At 44.2% G+C, this 19,555-nt stretch overlaps 1 protein-coding gene across 2 annotated transcripts in view; it reads left to right on the plus strand.

The window, feature by feature from the left end:
• The window catches only part of ebf1a (EBF transcription factor 1a), a 55,025-nt gene that overhangs the window by 17,092 nt on the left and 18,378 nt on the right, over positions 1-19,555 (plus strand). For both annotated transcript variants that reach the window (XM_038699920.1, XM_038699921.1), the window contains exons 7-10: positions 12,648-12,729; positions 13,858-13,999; positions 16,349-16,479; positions 17,912-18,038. In XM_038699920.1, coding sequence (XP_038555848.1) covers positions 12,648-12,729; positions 13,858-13,999; positions 16,349-16,479; positions 17,912-18,038 — 482 coding nt within the window. The remainder of the gene's footprint in view (positions 1-12,647; positions 12,730-13,857; positions 14,000-16,348; positions 16,480-17,911; positions 18,039-19,555) is intronic.

The raw sequence follows: 19,555 nt of genomic DNA on the forward strand, positions 1-19,555 counted from the left end.
AGGGGCTGTTTGTCCAGATAAAAGAAGTGACCCCAAAACAGGGCCAATTAACTCAGAGGGTAGAGACCAGTTGAATTGACTAGAATTGATGGCATGCGTTGTTTTGTTTAATGCAAGTTTGAATCGAAACAACACGGATTAGACTTTGTTTTACTGTGAATTTAAGATGTCCCTCAGTTATTTATTATTAAGGATGAGTGCACAGACACACACACACACACACACACAGGGCAAGTCTCCACCTGTTCTCCTCTCCCGCCTGAGGGGACTAGTATGGTAGATAACAGTTTGAGTGGGCCTGCTGCAAAACACTAATCAGACCTAACACTGCCTAATTAGCACAGAGTCCTCTGATTGGCTTACAGCAATAATTAACACAGGTGAGAATAATTAGCTCCCCATAGACCTGTTTGTGCCTGTGTGTGTGTGTGTGTGTGTGTGTGTGTGTGTGTGTGTGTGTGTGTGTGTGTGTGTGTGGAGGATGTTATTATGCAGTCTTAGTCCCCAGTGAGACTGAGGAGGCAGAGAGAAGAATCAAACTCATTACTGAAACCAGGCCAACCTGTGTTAGGTGCTCTTCTTTCCCACACCCAGAGAATTAGCCACAGAGAGAGAGCCACATCCCATCTCTCCCTCTTCATGTGTGTGCTTACTTTCTCTCTTTTCTTTCTCTCTCTCTCTCTCTCTTTCTCTGTCTCACTCTCCATCCCTTTCCCTTCAGCCCTTCTTGCCGATGAGTGAAAGTGCGTTTGAGGAATCTCACCGCTAGGTGAACCTGCTAAGATAAGATAAAACACAGGCACAGGGCATCTTTCTATCATATCTCTCTCATGGTCTGCTTCTCTCTTTTGATCCCCGCCCAGCCCACTTTCAATCTCTCTTCAGAATAGTAAGAACAAATTTGGGGAGTGAGGGGTGGCACTGTCTTCCTCTCCATATAAAAAGCCTGAGCATATAGCCTCTTCCTCTCCATAAAATCGTAAACCATACACTCCACGAACTACTACTTACCACCTGACTGTTTATAGAATATACTGAATCATGCTCAGCCAACGCCTCGTGTTGCCTTTCCAAGAGAGAAGGAGATAATGAGAAAGACAAGACAAAGAGAAGAAAAGGAAGGACAGTGTTTTGCTGAGAGACTGGCCGTCGTTCATCAGTCTGTAAGCAGCATGGTGTCCTCCATCTCACTCTGCCTGGTTATTTTTGCCAAAGTGCTGCTTCTTTGATCAAGCCAACATCACAGGGAAGAAGACGGGCACACAGACATTGAGAGGGGGGTTAATATTGGAACACAATTGACGGCTTGTCACTTTTAGCTCCGAGGCACCAACATCGCAGAGTAGTTAGTTAGGTGCCGGAGAGGGAAATAGAGGGGGGTAACACACACACAGACACACACACACACACACACCTCAGAGAGCTTTTTGTGCGCTAAATAAATAACAAGCGACGATGTAAATTGGTGTTTTCCTGGTGTGTGTGGCTGCTTCTGGGATGTATTTTTCATGTCAAGACATTTTAGAGTGGTTTAGGAGTGCAGGGTGTATGGATAATGAATTTAACCCCCACCCAACCTGTGCACAAACACAAGGACAGACAGTTTTGCTCTCATTACATACACATCAGGAACTCAAATATTCACCTGACCACAGGTGCATGGCAGCATCAGTGCGAGGCACATTCCCCCCCCACCTCCCTCTCTACACCATTGTTCTCCACTCAGCAGGGCCCGGGGAGGTGCCAGGGGTGACATCAGCCTAGAACCATACACTGGTAGAGACACAGTGGGAGAGGAAAGCTCATTGTTTGCTGACTGATCTCCAGTCTCGCACTGACAAGCCTCCCATGTACGCTAGATTTGTTTTTTCTTGTGTTCGCTCCTGGTAAACACTTGCCTCTCAAAACAGGCAGCTACTACCTCTGTCACACCGAGGCTGTCAACACAGCGCTCTCTTGCACTGCACTCCGCATCACACTGAGCTGTACGAGGCACAGACACACACACACACACACACACACACACGGAGAGATGTATATACAAGCTAAATGGATGTACTCAAAGGCAGCTTAAATGCATATAAGAGCTGTTAAAGCAGTGTTTATGGCAGCCATTTGCATAGTGTTCATAGCGCTTTCTGCCTACTGTCGCCTTCGCACACACACACACACACACACACACACACACACACACACACACACATTCATAAGCTGCACTTTTCCCCCTCGAATACTCTCAACAGGCCTTCCTGACTAAAGTAACAAAATGAAAGAAGGTTGATTGAGGCAAAACAAGGAAGGTTGTTTTTTTTCATATTTCCTGTTTCAATAATTAATATGCATGAGTTTTATGGCCGCTTAAGATGCGATCAATTATTCATTAACAGCATGTTAATTGCATCCACAGTCGTGAATATTTAACCAAACACTAAATCAATGGGGTCGAATGAGCAGCAATATGGACATTTTATAAGCTTTGCCAAAATTAGGTTAGGCTTTAATGAAAACGGCAGAGAACAGATTGAAAAGGGACAAATGTGAGGAGAGAACTGACTTCACGAAAGGATGGAGGCTTGTGTTTAAAGAGCAGACGACGTGAATAAATACGAGGTTGTTGATTTGTAATAGTACAGTCAATGACTCTTAGCCTTTTCTTCTGCTTTGTCTCTTTATTCTCATCTCCTCCTTTTTTTAAATGGAGAGGATGTAATCTCTTCATCTCTGCCCACTGTAGCCAGCCTTTCTTGCTCTCAAAGACTCCAGACTCCTTTGTCCTGGATCTGTGTGTACTTCTGTGTCTATGAAGCTCTACTTTGTGTGTGTGTGTGTGTGTGTGTGTGTGCGTGCGTGCGTGCGTGCGTGCGTGCGTGTCACAGCGGTGTCTGGACGTTGACATTTCTCTGCTTGGATAACCATCGCGCCCTCTGTCCCTCTGTCCCTCCAGCCATGACGCAGGGTAATGTCACCTGTCAGTCTGAGACTCCTACTTACAACCGCTGTCCCCCTTAACTCCCCCCACCCCACCCACATGGAACACCACCACCGCCACCACCAGTCCACCAACCTCTCACCCCGAACCTAACTGCTCCTCCCTTGGACCTGGGAGACAAAGCCCTCACAATCTCCCTCTTCCCACTTCTTTTGTCTTCCTCTCCAGTACCTCATATGACTTCATATCCTCCTGCTCTTTCGCTGCCTTATATCCAAATGGCAACCCAACCCTTCCTCTCCCCCTACATTTACCCCCAGGACTCCAGAATATGGAATGGGAAGACAGCACATGTAGTGAATGTGAAAGTCAGGGGTGGGAAGTTGACTTTTTGTCTGGACCCCAGTGCGTTCTGCGCCTGTTTTCAATTACTCTCCCTGCACAGGCAGGGTGGAGGTTTATGCGTTATATGGGAATGTAATTGACTATAACTGCCCTCTTAACATTAACCAGGTGTACTAGTTGAGTGTGTGAGATTAGGCCCTGGGTCTTGGCTGTTATGGTGTGTGTGGACTGTCTATGTGTGTTGTTGATGTATTTATACCCTGCTCCTGTGAGGTGGTGCCCATTAGCACCGCATTTTAATCTACCATTTTTCCTGTGTGTTTCTGTGCACACGTGTTTATGTGTGTGCATACTCCTACTACTTGTCCCTTTTTTGTATGATTCATCATGCATCTGCTTCTGCGTGCATATGAATGAAAGGGAAAGTAAAAAAGAGGCAGGATACAGATGCAGCCCGCTTCAGGGGGGGGGGCTGACTTTACAAGGACAAAGTCAAAATGGGCCCATTCACAAGGCTGACACTCTGTGATTTGTATGTATAGTGCTGTGCAGCCTGCGGGGCACTAGCCCAGGGGCTATCACTGACACCCAGCCCAGTGCAGGATCATGGGGGAGGTGGTGGAGGCGAATGGAGACTGTGTGTGTGCAGAAGGAGAGGGTTGTGCGTGTGGTGGAAAGAGAAGCATCAACAGGCTGTCAATCAAGCCCCGGCCACAGCCTGTCACTCCTTGATAGAGCTCAACTGGGGGAGAATGGAAGTCCCTGGGACCCTGAGAGGAGAAAAGAGGGGAGGTGGAGGAAGCAGGGAGGAGGTGACTGTCTGCCTGTCTCAGTGACTCTGGCTTGATTTGATATTTGATACCGAGCATGTGGCATTTGAATGCAAATCTATTTTGATTGTCCCACCGTCTGATAGGGTTAAGAGGAATCTATAGGGGATATGGATGTATTCATGTGTATCAGAGAGAACTGGTTTGGAGACACACACACATACAAAATGATACAGAGAATTATTCAGATGGATTATATTACTTACCAATTCACTTGCATTAGGCTGTTTTTCCCTGAAAGCAATATAAAGATATTTAATCAGAATAAATATAAAAGATAATGGGTCAGAGGTTACAAAAAATGTTTTGTGTAGAGGTTCTCGCCTTCTTGTTGTTAAAGTAGTTCTCTTTATGTGGAAAAAACTTGGCAGTGTATGTATGTATACATCCTGTGCATTACTGTGTATGGGTACGTTTGAAAATGTGAGCGTGTGCAGTATAATTATTTCCCCTACGTGCAAGTGGAGGATTGTGTTTAAAAACAAGCATGCCGAGTAGGTAGACAGACGGACAGATAGATGGGTGGATAAAGCCGGTATTACTGCAATATGGAAATGTGAGGCTCAGTTCCCTCCCAATTAGAGCAGGGACTTCTGAAATGCCATAATACCCATTAATTAGCAGGCTGCTATTTTCTCAGTGATATGGCTAATTAGTCTGCAAGGCTCTACACTATCTGGACCATTATTATTGGGTTGAAGCCATGCAGACACACTCGTACTTGTACACACACTCATGTTCGAGTTGATGCACAAACACCAGCGTGCTCTCGTTTATATACATACTATACAAGGGGGAGAGATGCAGCACACATTGCAACAATTTCCCACAGTTGAGTGACCCTAATTTAAGTGACACCATTATACGCTTCAGTAGCAGCATAGCACAGCATGAGAGAGTTAATGGTGAAGAAGGGGATGTTGATGAACAGTTCCAGACAGGCTGCCCTCTTCTTCAACTATATGCTCCTCGTAACATGTTATTATATACTGATAAAACCCAGCAAACAGCATCGCTGCCCACCCCCCTGTGGGAAACAACAGGGAAACGTTTCAGCCCCCTGAAATGACTTGGCACATGTGTGTGCGGCGCTCTCTCAGCCTCGACAGTCCATCAGTGTCTCCCACCGGACAGACAGGCCACTGACACAGCACCACGAGGCCTTGAAACCTTTTCAATCACTCCCTCACTTTTTCCTCTCTGTCAGGTGGCAGAAAGGGGTGATTGATCTGTTGTTTCTCCACGGCGGTAAATGAGTGGAAAGAAGTTGTGTGTTTTTTTAAAAAAAGGTCTGGCATGTGTGACAACCACTTTCATAAGTTTATTAATCATCTTCATCAATAATGCAGCCCTGGTCCTGCTGTTGGTTGTCATGCAGTTTGTGTGTGTGTGTGTGTGTGTGTGTGTGTGTGTGTGTGTGTGTGTGTGTGAGTGAGTGTGTGTTCACACTCTTCGCAGCCCGATGAACTTCATAAGTGTCCCATCACCACTTTAATCAAATTACTTATGAACCAAAATTGACAGTTTTCATTAATTATAAAGGATTATTCTAATTGCGATTCAAATTTATTCATTTAGAACAGACGGCATTCAGTAATGTTTCAGGAAATTTGCATATTAAATGGAGAGGGAAGGCCATTAGCTATGCTAATGTATGCATGATTCCTTATTCTGTGATTGGTGGGCCATATGTAGCAGGCTGGGGGTGTGCAGGTGAGAAATCTAGAAGGAGCTGTAATATGTTTGATAAACACAGAGGGATGCAAGGCCAAAACACACATGTGCACATGTCCACATGCACACACACAAACACACACTGTAGGAAGCCATACGTCTCTGTTCAGTATCAATCTCTTTGCCCCGTCACACACACTCTCTTTGTCTCACATTTTCTCGGCCTCTCCCTCTCTCTGCTTCCATAGTCCTCCCTCAAGACCCATTGGAGGGAACAACTTTTCACCCGAGAACAAACACAGCACACTAATTAAGTTTCTGAATTCTGATCCTGCTGCATTTGGAAACATAACCTTGAGCTTGTATACACTCACAGTCATAGTTATGATTTAATACGGTGCTTAAATGGAACAAAAAGAAAGAACTTTTGCAAGCGGCACATTCATCCCCACAATGTATGGGGCTGGTCTCAGGTTGACACAATGCTCTTTATCAAGCTATATATAGTCGATGCATTATGCATTAAGTTTAACATGTGCTTAAATCAACACTATTCAAAATGAATACATCAGTCTTCAACTAAGGTAGAGAGGAGAACAGTTAGGGTAAATGACTGCGCGGGGAGGCACGTAGGCGGGCAAAAGCACGCGGTCACACACACCCTTCGGCATCTACCCAGGCTGATGACAGGGCCATTATTCACTGGTCAGTCCCATGAGGGCAGGGCTGGGGCTGGACAGGGTAGCAGAGCGTCCCAGCATGGCAGGACAGCGCTGAGGTGAGAGGGACCAGGACCCTTCATTACTCCTGTGGTCAGGGGGCCTGGAGCTTTTCTCTCTCTCCCTCTCTCTCTCTCTCTCTCTCTCTTTCTCTCTCTTTGTCTCTGTCTCCATCAGATTAATGGGCCAGGCCCCGACAGAGGAAGTGTTTCAATCAGCACCGCCTGCCAAGCTTGTCCATCACCCAGACAGCCTCTTATTCGTCATGGCTTTGATAAACACATACACACACACACACACACACACACACACACACACACACACACACACACACATGCACAGATGTTTATTTGGTTGCATTATTTCCCCTGTGCTCTGGTATAAAGCCAGGCCACAGGTAGTGATCTTATCAGGCTACAAGTTGTTGAACCCAGTGCTGCTTTCTCCTACGCTGTTCCCATGCAGGAGAGATCTCATTGCCTGTCTTTCAATGCACGTTGAACGATTTCTCAGTTGAATTTTGAATGATCCTTTTTGGATGAAATGGATGAAACACAATTGGTTAAGTGTCTCTGGGACTTCTGTCCCCAAGCTGGGACTGGAGCTCCGGCTTCAGGGGAAGCGAGGAGCGATCTCCCCCAAGTGGGGCCTCTCCCTGAGCGGTGAAGGCGCAGCGCGGATCTCCCTTGACCCACCGTCTCCCTCCTCCAGGGTCCATTTGTTCTGAGAAATATTTAACAACGGGGGAAAATACTGCTGACATGACATGCACACGCATTGAGTAGATACAGACGAGGAGGAGGATGGGACGATGCACGGAGCGAGCTGAAAATGAATTTTTCAGCGCAGTGAGATGTTCTATTTGAATAAATCATGACACTTAAGATAGACATGAGGGCAATATAGAGGTGCACGCTGCTACTTTAAGGAGTAGCACTCCAAAGTAATGGAGCGAAATGTGTGTGTGTGTGTGTGTGTGTGGGTCTCCCTTTGGTCTGTCTACCCCCATGTTTCTGGATATTCGATATGTGATTTTGCATGTTTTCTTTTATGTTTTGTAAGTTATCTATCTATCTGATATTAGTATGGCATGTAGAACTGGATGTTTCTCTCCCAGTAAACTGGGCCACTGTCTGTTATAGCCTGGTGTCCGAGGCCCAGGGCCAGGCCCAATGACAGACCTGGTTCTGGATTATTAATGTTCCCCCCCTATGGAGCCAGGCCCTCCTCCCCCATCCAGTGCCCCCCTACACCCTTGGGGTCAGCCTGCACGGCTCCTGGTGCAAGACCCCCCTCATAAATCTCCCTAAATTAGTGTGTGTATGTGTGCATGTGTATGTGTGTGTGTGTTTCCACGCTCAAACATATACTGCAAGCCGGGAGACAGGTCACCATGAAAACAAGCCAGTCAGGCTCTTGGTTGAAGTGTCAGTGATGCATGGCGGAAAGAGCAATAGAAAGAGTTGCAGAGAAAAGAAAGACTATGAGAAATGAAACACAAAGGGAGGAAAAGAAAACACACAAAGCAGGAGTTCAGGAAGATATTTGGTTCTCTGAGAGCGCCAGACTTCACTTTTAGTTTGGTTGTCTATTTGTCACTCCTTTTTTTCCCACTGTTACATTATATTTGCTTACAAATAGTTACACTTAATTTGAACTTGTCTCTGACTTCATTAGGATCGATTTCCTGAACAAATCTTAATGCTTAATTGCTGAAGTGCAAGATCTTCCATTCCTCTACCTGCCTAGATTAGTTCAACATGTCCCACGGTGGTAACAGGCATGGGGAAGTGCTGTTGTGTCACTTAGTTAACCCCCGAGACAAATGGCTCCCCTCCGGAGCACAGTGAATTACACACCTCATGAAGCATATTAGAAGCCAGACACAGTGCTTTTCTTCTGGAGATGATCTGTACGGCAGAAATGGATGGAGGGAGAGGGAGAGGAGAGGGTTGAGTTATGGCATCACCCACAGCCATTTTTACAGCGCCTCGGCATCAGAACAAAACCGAGAGAGCAGAGTGAAGAGGGGCAAAGAATAAAAAAACGAGGTACAAACAGGTACTGAACTACATGTAACAAAAGACTGAAAAGATGAATAAACTAGAACTACCCAGGAAGATAAAACCACACAGTTCTAAAGTTATCCATGTTACATTTGACAGGGAAAACAACTCTTTACCTCATTTGTTGCTAATGTAGGAAAATTATTAGAAAATATAACTGAATTGTCCCTCGGAGGCTTCCTTGCTGTTAGCTAATCGCATAGACAATCTTTATCACCACAGTAATAATATTTAGATGCTACAGGGATTACTTAAAAGTTGTGTTATAATTGCTTTCCTTGTTTTGTTTTTTATGGGCAGAGGGTGATTTTGTGTTTAATTGCTCCAAAGTGACAAATAATGCCCGTTATGATATGATGAAAGTGTGAGATCATTAAATTACTACGGCGACCGGCTGCATGTGTTTATTCGTTCGTTTTCGCTGTTACAAATTTATGCCATGAGGCTTCAAGAGGCCAAGCAGTTATTTACACAAATTCACTTCCACAGCCATTCCTGGATTTGGGGGTAATTACGTGAGAGCGAAATAGTTTTATTTCATTTAATCCGGCCAGCACAGCAATTTGCCTTGGTAATATTTGTGGTTGTGGAGTGTACACAGTAAAACAGCTTTAAACCAGCGAGAGTCACAAATACAAACAAGGTAGAGGGGTAATCAAAACAAGGATTTGTATAAGAGAAAATATTGTCTATATTAACTGAAAATTTATATTTTGAGATAAGTTTTGAGACATAAGAAAGAATTTGAAAACACTGTATGCAAGGCCCGAGGCCAGAATATAAGGTATACTGAGGAGTCAAAATGGCTCCCCACATAAATGTTAGATTTTTAACAATTTTCGCACAATTTATTAAGTTAACTTTTAATCAATATTCTGTACATTTTATCTCACCACATCAATATTCTGTACATTTTATCACACCACATAATTATCTGAATGCTGTTCTAAAGCATTCTTTTTCTTTTCTTTTTTTCTTTTTTTCGGTCTAAAAAAACTTAAAATGCCTTCAAAAACAACACGTGTAATTTATGTATACAGTTGCTCCTAAGATTTTTAAATTCCAAAAATTGTACCAACCTGACCTCTGTGTCATGGGTATAGAGTCCACATTGGAAATAATGAAATATTACTTTGGCAACTCATTTATTGATTTCATTTACCGTTTTCTGCTTTAAAAACTGGTTGTAGCATTGTGTATAGTATTTGTCAGGAGGATACATGGAAACATCATGGAGTAGCTAATTAAAAACACAATTAGAAATTATGATTGGATTCAAAATACATATCCACTTATTTGTGTTTAGGAGGAAAATAAACATCCATATAGGATTACACCTTGTGTGACGCAAATCTTTAGTTCATTTTGTGTCACCTGACTGCCCAGTACATACTTCCTACGCATTTAAGGCATGCACACTAGTTAGCAAGTGAGCCGAGAAGTAGAGCTGAAAGAAATGGATACTTCAAACCTGACCAAAGTGACATTTTCAGACACTTTAATTGTATGAAAGAAATACTGTAATACTCAGGTACCAGAGCTCATCAGATGTGGGGGTGACAAAAAAGGTTGGGAACCACTGCTGTAAAGTTAACAGAGCAACAATTGTCAATAAATTATCTTGATCATTGATTAAAAAAAGCAAGGAAAATATGATATTAGAGAGCTGAACAGAGAAAATCTATCTATCTGTCCATAATTACTGGTCAGCTGTCAATCAGATTACCCATAAATCCTTATGGTAATCTCTTTGCTATTGCACACGCACTACCCCCCCACCCACCCCCGCACACACACACACACACACACACACACACACACACACACACAGTCTGTTGATCCATGAATGTGTGCAGCGGTGATTCCAGTCCCACAGCTCCCGGGGAGATGAGATAGAGCACTGAGGAATGAACATGCGACAGTTTTGTAATGTTTCCATGCGACTGACTCCAGACACCTTAAGTCATGTAAATAATGAATCAGATGATCCACGCGTGCAGGAGATGGAGGGGACACGCTGGTATATGGCAAAGTGAATGAAGCATGCTGACTTTCTGACTTACGGCCTTCATCTCTTTTTCGCCCTCAATATCTCAGCACACTCTCACTTTTCCTTTTCCTCACCCTCCTCTTGCTCCTCTCCCCAAACCAAACTATAATATTTAACCTCCTGATTTGGTCACCCCTGACTCTGGTGACCCTAACTTTCCTCTATCCACTTATTCATCATCCGTCTATCATGAATACCTCCTAAAAGGAGGAGAAGGACAGCTGGGGAAAGAGCAGATGAATTAAACAGGAGGTGCAGTGAGGAAGGTGGGGTTTTTTGGTGGATGTAGTCCACAGCTGTCTGCGAGGCTGCTCTCTGACCTCGAGGAGATAAGAAAGTTGGGAGACCCTCAGCCTTTGGGGTCCAACAGCCACAGTAAAAAAAAAAATTCATCGCTCTGCTTCATGAATTATTGAGATATTGGCCTACAGCTTCTAAAATATACAGGAGGGTGGTCTGTCTCTCCTTTCGAATTTCACATACTCTCTACGTCGACCCTTCTGTCCATCTTTCTATCATTTTTCTCCTCTCACTTTTCTACTTCCATCCCTCTCTCTCTATTTTTCCTTCCCCTCCTTCTCATTCAGAGTTAGCCTCTTGCTCCAGCGAGACCGTAAATCAGAACACAAACAAAGCAGAAGAAAAAAGAGGGAGAGAGAGCAGCAGAGAAAGACAGTTTGTTATTCAGATCATAAGAGGCTTTTTCTTCTTTACTTGAAGAAGAGCGTCTAACCACTAACCAGCTGTCATGCATTTAAAAGTTGTCAGGGATAAATTCACGAGTTCTTGTGTTACATCAGATGCTTGTAATGCGCACAGCAGTAGTCTGGCCCTTGAAATGAGACAGAACTCTGGTCCGTCCATTTATCTTCTTCGCTCTGTTGTTGTTGGGGTTTTTTTTCTAGATGAAGCAATTGTCCAAGGCACGCTGCTGCTTACTGTGTTTCTCTTGACATATCTCTCTATGTGAGCGCGTGTGTGTGTGTGTATTTGTGTGTGTGATGCGTTTGTTTCGTGCATGATTATATCTAAGGCAGTTGGCTCCAAACGCGCTGCCCAGTGCAGAATCCTAGCCATAACAAATGAACAGAGGGTAGAAAATAAGACATATGAAAGAAAAGCTGAGCAAAGGAGTGATTCTCTCTCTGGCTGGTGGAGATCTGTATTGTAAGCAGTTTCAGCTGTCAGCACTTCTTTGAGCTACCTCAAAGGGAGGAGGTGGAGAAAGAGAGAGGAGGAGGTAGGGTTTGTTGTAGTTTTATTTCCCCCCTTTTGAGGGTTCCTGTTTATTTGTACACGGCGCTGTTTATTTTTGCGGTTCATTTGATATAGTTTTTTTTTTCTTTTATTTTTCAGAGAGACAGACAAAGCAGAAGAGAGAGTAGAGATATGTACAGTACTGTAGTTTCAGTTGAAGGAGAAGTTGTCAGGCCTTGGGGTGGGGCTGGGGAATATATTGTCAACCGTCCCCTTTCTGCTTTTCAGGCCTCCGGTTCTCCCCCCCAACACTTCCCTCTTTACTCCTTCGACCCTCCCTCCTCCCTCCCTCCCTCATTAAGTATTGATGTGGGTAGCCATACTTGCCATCTCAGCCTATTAATAATGCATGGCAGGTGCTGTTGATGTGGTCTCTCACACTGAGATTGAGAGAGGCAGGAATGGCAACACTGTGCTGCATAGTAGCTACAGCACAACCTCCGTCACACGACTCTGCAGCTGGGGGGTGGGGGGTTGCGTCTGCTCCGGTGAGTTTATGGCAAGCTGTGACAGCAACTCGGAGATGGATATATACAAGGTAGCATCTTACTCGATATCCCGGAGCTGTTTTTACATAGAAAACTGCCTTTGTCATAAACAACTGATGGATGAGGGTGGGATAGTGTATGAGCCTTGTCTGCCACTGCTGTTTCATTTGTTTTATTTGTAGTTTGTTGTTTTGTTGAAGTAGCTCATGCTGGACTATCAACAACAGACAGCTGCTCTTTCACTAGCTCATTTGTTTTTCTCTCTGTCTCTCTGCATCTGCATCTGCAGGTTCTTCCTCAAGTTCTTCCTGAAGTGCAACCAGAACTGCCTGAAGAATGCAGGGAACCCTCGAGACATGAGGCGTTTTCAGGTGAGGCAGGGTTTTATTTTGTTTGTTTGTTTGTTTGTTTTTTGCAAACACCAGACAATGACAACAGCATAACCTCCCTGCAGTTGATGAGAAACAAAGTATTTACAGGTTCTGTCTCAGTAAATGCCCTCTGTGCATTCCCAGTCCAGAGAGAAAGGAAGCATAGTACGCACTAACACTGCAAAAGGGACAAATACAATTCTCTGTCATATTTTACAAAAGAAAACATCCATGCATAAACCTGCATACCTGCACTTGGAGAGAAGCAAAGCATTCACAAAGCATAAATACTGTCTGTGCTTTGGAAACACCATGAGCAAAGTTACAAAATCTCCCATACTAGTCAACGGTCCCAACAATAAACGCGTTACAACTTACACAGCAGCCCTGCCATCAGCATGCCTCAGCAAACTTCTAATTAGCAGATGTATGCATGAATTTAATATTACACTTATACTACCAAAATGTACATATGTCTATATATTCACTTGACACTTACTAAAAGGAACTATAATATTATACAACAATGGGTCAAATGACTGTGAAATGGGAAAGGGAGCGTTTGTAGCGATGAACCCACAGAGAATTATCACCCAACTCTGCAGTTATCCTCAGCTCTGTAAAGCACTTTAGCATCTTTCAGCTCATTGTTTTGATTCCAGCCCGCAACTGTTGGTTCACTACCACAGCTGTCATAGTCGTTAACGGCTAAACTTGGAAAAACCTGCCCAGCACCAAACTGCAGACAACCAAAGTTAGCGACTAGCAGAGTTGAGCATTTAGCAACTGAGGAGCCAAATATTATCTTCAGGAGTCAGTGGAGACTAAAACAGAGCTAAAAGGAAAGTGAATATTGGACTTGCATTCATCAGGTGGCCAGAAACATGAACACTATTGTTGCTCTGTGTCTTCTGAATGTAACAGGCAACTGTTTGGTAACAGGTTTGCCATATCAAGCTGCCAGCAAATCTTTTATTGCAGGTTTAAAATAACTCAAAACACAGAAAGTAAACAGAGATACTATCCCAGGTAAAAGAATTTCTAATACCCTTTTCATAACAACACACATAATTTGCAGGTGTCTGTATCAAAATGAGGCTTATTGTAGTTTACATCGGTCTTTCTCAGGTGGTTGTGTCGACTACGGTGAGCGTGGAGGGTCACGTCCTGGCCGTCTCCGACAACATGTTTGTACATAACAACTCCAAACACGGGCGCCGAGCTCGAAGGCTGGACCCCTCGGAAGGAACACCGTCCTACCTTGAACACGGTATTAAAAGCAGGAACAAAACACCCAGGCTCTCTCGCCAAGCTTTCTTTGTCTTCCTCACTTTCTTTCTGTCTGTTCAACTCCCCTCCCCTCCCTCCCGCTCTCACCCCCTTCCCCCCTGTCTGGCTCCGCACTCAACCCCTCTTCTGTCTCCGCTCTATCCCTCTCAAACCTGCTCTCTTGCTTTCTTTCTTATCTCCCTCCTGCTTCCTCCCGGATTCTCACTTTTTGCTCTTGTAGGGTTTCTAACTCGAACTAAGAGAGGAGAGAGTGGTAGCTCGTGAGTCTCTCGTCTCTCCCTTGTGGCTTGCTCCCCTCAGGTCTCTGCCTCTGGGCCTCCTGCTCTGCCTCGCATAAGCACTATGTGTCTTATGAGGTCTGTTCTGCTTAAAGCCAACACTGGCTTTATTTCCTCGGAGACCTGCTTTTATCCTCCAGCCCTCCATCACTCCCCATCCCTCAGGTTTTCAAACACACCCATCCAGACACTAAAAAGCCCATGTACACACACACACTCGCACGCACACTCAGACCCAAACCTTTAATACTTCATAATGACATGTGCACATGATTTAGGAGCCCGCACTGATTCCCAAGTCCCTAATCCAGTTATTTTCTCATTTCGATTTCCCAGACATTGAATAAGAGAAACATATTTTTTTTCTTTGAGGAAAGTCAACCTCAGGGATGATAATGACAAAAAACTAAGAAGGGATTTACATGATGGCCTACAGTAGATTGCATTAAGATTGAATGTTGTGGTTCAGTCTTTCTAATGACTAGTCTCCAGAGGTAAGGTGGACCACTTGTCCCTGCAATTGGTCTCACAGACAATTAGAAAAGTTAACAAAGACGGGACATATTGGAGACGTCAGCGAGACTTGGATCTTACACAGAACGAAGAGTACACACACTGCGCAAACAGATGTTCCCTGTGTCAGGGAGATTTGTTTGGGAATTTCCTCTTCTCTGATTTTTCTGTTCTTCTGATGACGGGGTTGGAAGGAGAAAGAACAAAACAGAAGGGGGGAGATGGAGAGATGTAGGCGCGATGAGAGCAATGGGTAAAAGTGCATGATACTATAAAGAAAAGATGAATTCATAAGGAATAAGACAGCGGTTTCTTTTTGTTTCGAGTGTGTGTGTGTGAGTTTGTGTGCAGGATACACAACTTTGGGGGCCCATTTCAGGCGGTAATAGATGAGCAGTGCATAGAGTTGAACAGATGGCACCGAGGAACACCCCAAAGTATAATCCTATCACATGGATTCACGTTCCACCATCTGGTTAATCCACACTCACACACACACACGCAAACACACACATCCACACATGCACATGGAGCGCACATAATATCAGCGGCTGTGAAAAGGAGGCATCTTAGGCCGTGATTACGGCCACAGATTGCTGCTTGGTGAACGCTGATCTCTGCAGGCGTATCAGGGGGCTAAATATCATTCCAGCTTGTTGGGGAGGATCAACAGAACAGGGAGTCAGGCAAAGAGCAAAGGCTAGGCTGCAGGGAAAAAAGTCAGCCTAGTCTAAAGTGGATTATGCCGCTTTACAGAATTACAGCATGTCTGACAAGCTGCATATCTGTTAAGGAGAGGAGATTTAGCTTGTATAAACATGTATTTTCCCAATGTTGTTCTTTTCTTCAATCACATCCAGTAATCTCCGAGTCCATAATACAAACAGATAAGGTCAAAAAGCACATTGAATACCAGTTATTGAAAATGTGGTTTATTGTTGTTATTCCGTGTACTTTGTCCGATAAGACATGAAGAATATGCTTTAGGAGAAAACATTGAAAGCTTACAAAACGCATTACAAATGTCCAAGCAGGGGCTGAAATGACCCCGTGTGGTCGCGTGCTCAGTGGCCATGCGCTGAGATAGCTACTCAGATATATGGAGCAGACAGCTGAGCAAGAGCTATGCGCTTGGTTAATGAAGACGGCGTATTCATAGGGCAGAGCTACTGTTGGCTCTGCTCTGCTCCCCGGTCGCGTGGCCTTTGATCAGACACTCAGCACACCTGACATTTACACGCCAGGACGCTTTGCCACGTGTCATAAAACAAGCGCACCACCGCTGCCCTCACACACAGGGCAGGGGTGATGTTTAATAACAGGGTGAATATAATCACTCTGATTAGTATTCCTCACTCGCCCCCGACCCCCAGGAGAGAGGAGAGAGGTGATGTGTGTGTGTGTGTGTGTGTGTGTGTGTGTGTGTGTGTGTGAGAGAGAGAGAGAGAGAGAGATGGAAGGAAGAAAAGGGGACTGTACATGGCGCCAATAGCAAAGACCTTCATGGGCTGTCACTATTTTGTCTGTGAATCTTGCAGCAACCCCCAGCATCAAAGCCATCAGCCCCAGTGAAGGCTGGACCACAGGGGGCGCTACTGTCATCATCATTGGGGACAACTTCTTTGACGGCCTGCAGGTCATCTTCGGAACCATGCTGGTCTGGAGTGAGGTGAGTCCCCATCTGGTCACCTGAAAGAACAAGTGTTTTTTAAGTGTACAAATTATTAAGACGCTTTTCAACTATAAACCAGTGGTTCCAATGGTTTTTTTGAAAGCCATGTAAAATGAGGCTCTGTTTGTGACCCCTTGTCCCAGGTTATGGTCTTGGTGTGGCCATGAGTGGTATAAAGATGTGAAAGTATGCAATATTTCATTTGGAGAAAAAAATAGAGAAAAGTCAGGATATATACATCTGCATAATAACAGAAATATTTCAACTTCTTAATTGTGAAGATTTTCATCAATAGGTATTATTATTATTTTTTACATTTTACAGACTAGAAAATGTAATCAGGTAACTGAAAAAATAATAAATAGATTCATTAATAATGACAATGATCATTAATTGCAGCCATACTGTAAACCCATATCAAACATATTTCATACTCTGAACATCCTGCTTTCTTATTTCTCTCTGTAGCAGTTCTTATTTTTGTCATGTCTCTTTTCAGCTCCCTTCCTGTCTTTTATGATGTTAGTATCTGCCTTCTTGGAATATGTGCACACAGTGTGTACAGTGTGAATCTCTTTGTAAGGAGCATCTGCCACATGACTAAAATGTAAATGTAGTGTATGTGTGAAATTGAAGGTCAGTGAGCAGCACAGCTAAACAGCTTTCTCTTTAGTAAAGGAATAATTCTATAAAAAGCTCTTATATTATCTCGCTGAGAGGTGAGTGGGGCCAGACAATGGTAGAATGAAAGCGTAGCTAAGTGAGCAATGAAAGGGACAGTTAGAACAGCACACACAAACACACATGCATGTGTATGTACACGAGGCATTGGCAGCAGCATTGATAGCTTTTGAGGGCTGCTAGCTTTGAGTGCTAGTTCACTATAGTGTGTAGAAAATGAGCACTCAGTGAGGTCTCATCTGTGTTTTGTCTTGTTACCGTTTTCCTTCAAAGACCCTTCAGCATACACACAGACATACATGGCGAGTAAGCTCATCAACCACACTAAGTGAGCCTGTTTAAGACACAGTGGTGCTTTAATGTGGCTAACGGGAGCTAGACATTCTCAGCTGACAGACACAGAGACAGGGGCAGCAGAGATGAGCATATTATACGTTCACTTATACTGTGTAATAGACAGAGGATGGTGTGTTTTATTCATAAACAGATAACTGCTTTTGAACCCCGCTTACAGAGTCCATGTCAGCACTGATAACCATCCTAAGCCTCACAGTGACATTGCCTCAGGCTACGAGGCCACCTGAGGGCTTTAGCGCTAACACATCATTTTCAGGCTGATTATACAAAGAAAGAAAGTCAAAAGCTGCAAAGGAAAGGTCTGAGGCAAGCCGAGAATAGTCCCCTGAGCATTTGTTTAGATATGAAGTTTCATTTCATTAATCTTTCTGCCCTCTCTGCCTCTCCATAGCTGATCACCCCCCATGCCATTCGTGTGCAAACTCCACCCAGACACATCCCCGGGGTGGTGGAGGTCACGCTGTCCTACAAATCCAAACAGTTCTGCAAAGGCACACCTGGACGCTTCATCTACACAGGTATTACCTATGCACTAACACTTACTAATGATGCTCATTTACAGTGCAATCTAAGGAGATAATGAAGCCCCCATCTGCCTTCATCTGCTGACTTTTCTCATGCAATTTTATCCCAGATTCTCTCATTTTCTACAAACAACAACTTGTCTTTAGAGGAAAAATATAAGCTATAATCACATAAAAAATGTCACATAGTTGCTTTATTATTTATTATTTATTATGACTGTGTATTTGGTAAGATGTCATTTTCCCTACACTGTTGCTGGAGAAAAATGTGCATGCTAAACAATTTAAAATTCATTCAATAACATGACTCAATAATTCAGTGAAAATGCCTACTGATCAGAGAAGGAAAAGTGCTTGCCCTCTTTTATGAAGCAGGTGAAGGTCACAGCGTAGGTTTAACCTTTTGATTAGTGGGATTATTGAGATTTAACCCTGTCGAAGGCGTGACTAACAAAGGAAGAGGTCCACGAGGAGAGTGTGATTTTTGACAGTGAGTGCAGCGGTATGAATAGCTGGAGTGTTACACCAGAGTGTATCAGCGCAGAGTTATAGCCATGTGGTGAAAAGAGCGGCAGAGAGAGTGAATGTGAAGCGGTGATTAACCAATGCGAGGCCACAGGTCCCCAGGGAGTTGGTGAATCACATAAATCTGTCTGTAATCTCAACCACTGATAGACTTAGGCTGTAAGCCCCGGCTGGAATTGCCAACATTTGACAAAATCACAACTGAGAGAGAGCGTGTGCGTCACATCAGCGGCATGCATTTTCTGCATCTTGTATGTGTCCTAATTACTGTGCATGGAAAGAATCCATGTCCATGGGTTATAATTATGACTCTGTGTTTGTGTACTTACGGGAAAAGGCTGCGATTGGCTGACTGTGTTTGTTTGTACGTATGCGTAAATGTACTCCAAGCACACACATGCACGTTGACAGTAACTGCATTACTAAGACAGAGGGCAGATGGGTGGGCAGCCTTTGCCATGCCAGAGCTGTCCAACAGCCCGCACTCTGCCAAACCCATAGAGCTGTGTGTATCTACGTGTGTGTGTGTATATGTGTGCGCAGCCTTTTAATGTGCCAGACATGTGGGAACCGTATGCATAAACGCCCTATCTCTTCCCAGTCCCCCACTCCTTCCCCTTGTCACATTCACTTATTCAAAACTTGCTTCTTTGAATGAATTCATCCCCCCTCTCTCTCTCTCTGCCTCTTGGCTTCTTTGGAGGCACATAGAAGAATCTCAACAGGTGAGAGGTAGCAAGGGGTCATCCACTGGGAGCTGAACACACACAATGCGATGCTGCTTGCCAAGCGCTGGTGCCTTCACGGTAACACAGTCAACCGTGTCGAGGCATAGATCCCAGTTCTTCTCTTCACACACTTCACTTCAGCCACTGCTCTGTACCCTCAGTGGGTATTTGTACCTCTTCCACAGCTCCCTTATCAGCCCCCCTTTTTTAATGATCATTTTACGTTTTCATAGCATGGAGGAACCTGCTCACATTCGG

The sequence above is a fragment of the Micropterus salmoides genome, unplaced genomic scaffold (assembly GCF_014851395.1).
Source record: "Micropterus salmoides isolate LMB-PRFRI ecotype aquatic unplaced genomic scaffold, ASM1485139v1 Ms_hic_scaffold_5, whole genome shotgun sequence".
Taxonomy (NCBI): domain Eukaryota; kingdom Metazoa; phylum Chordata; class Actinopteri; order Centrarchiformes; family Centrarchidae; genus Micropterus; species Micropterus salmoides.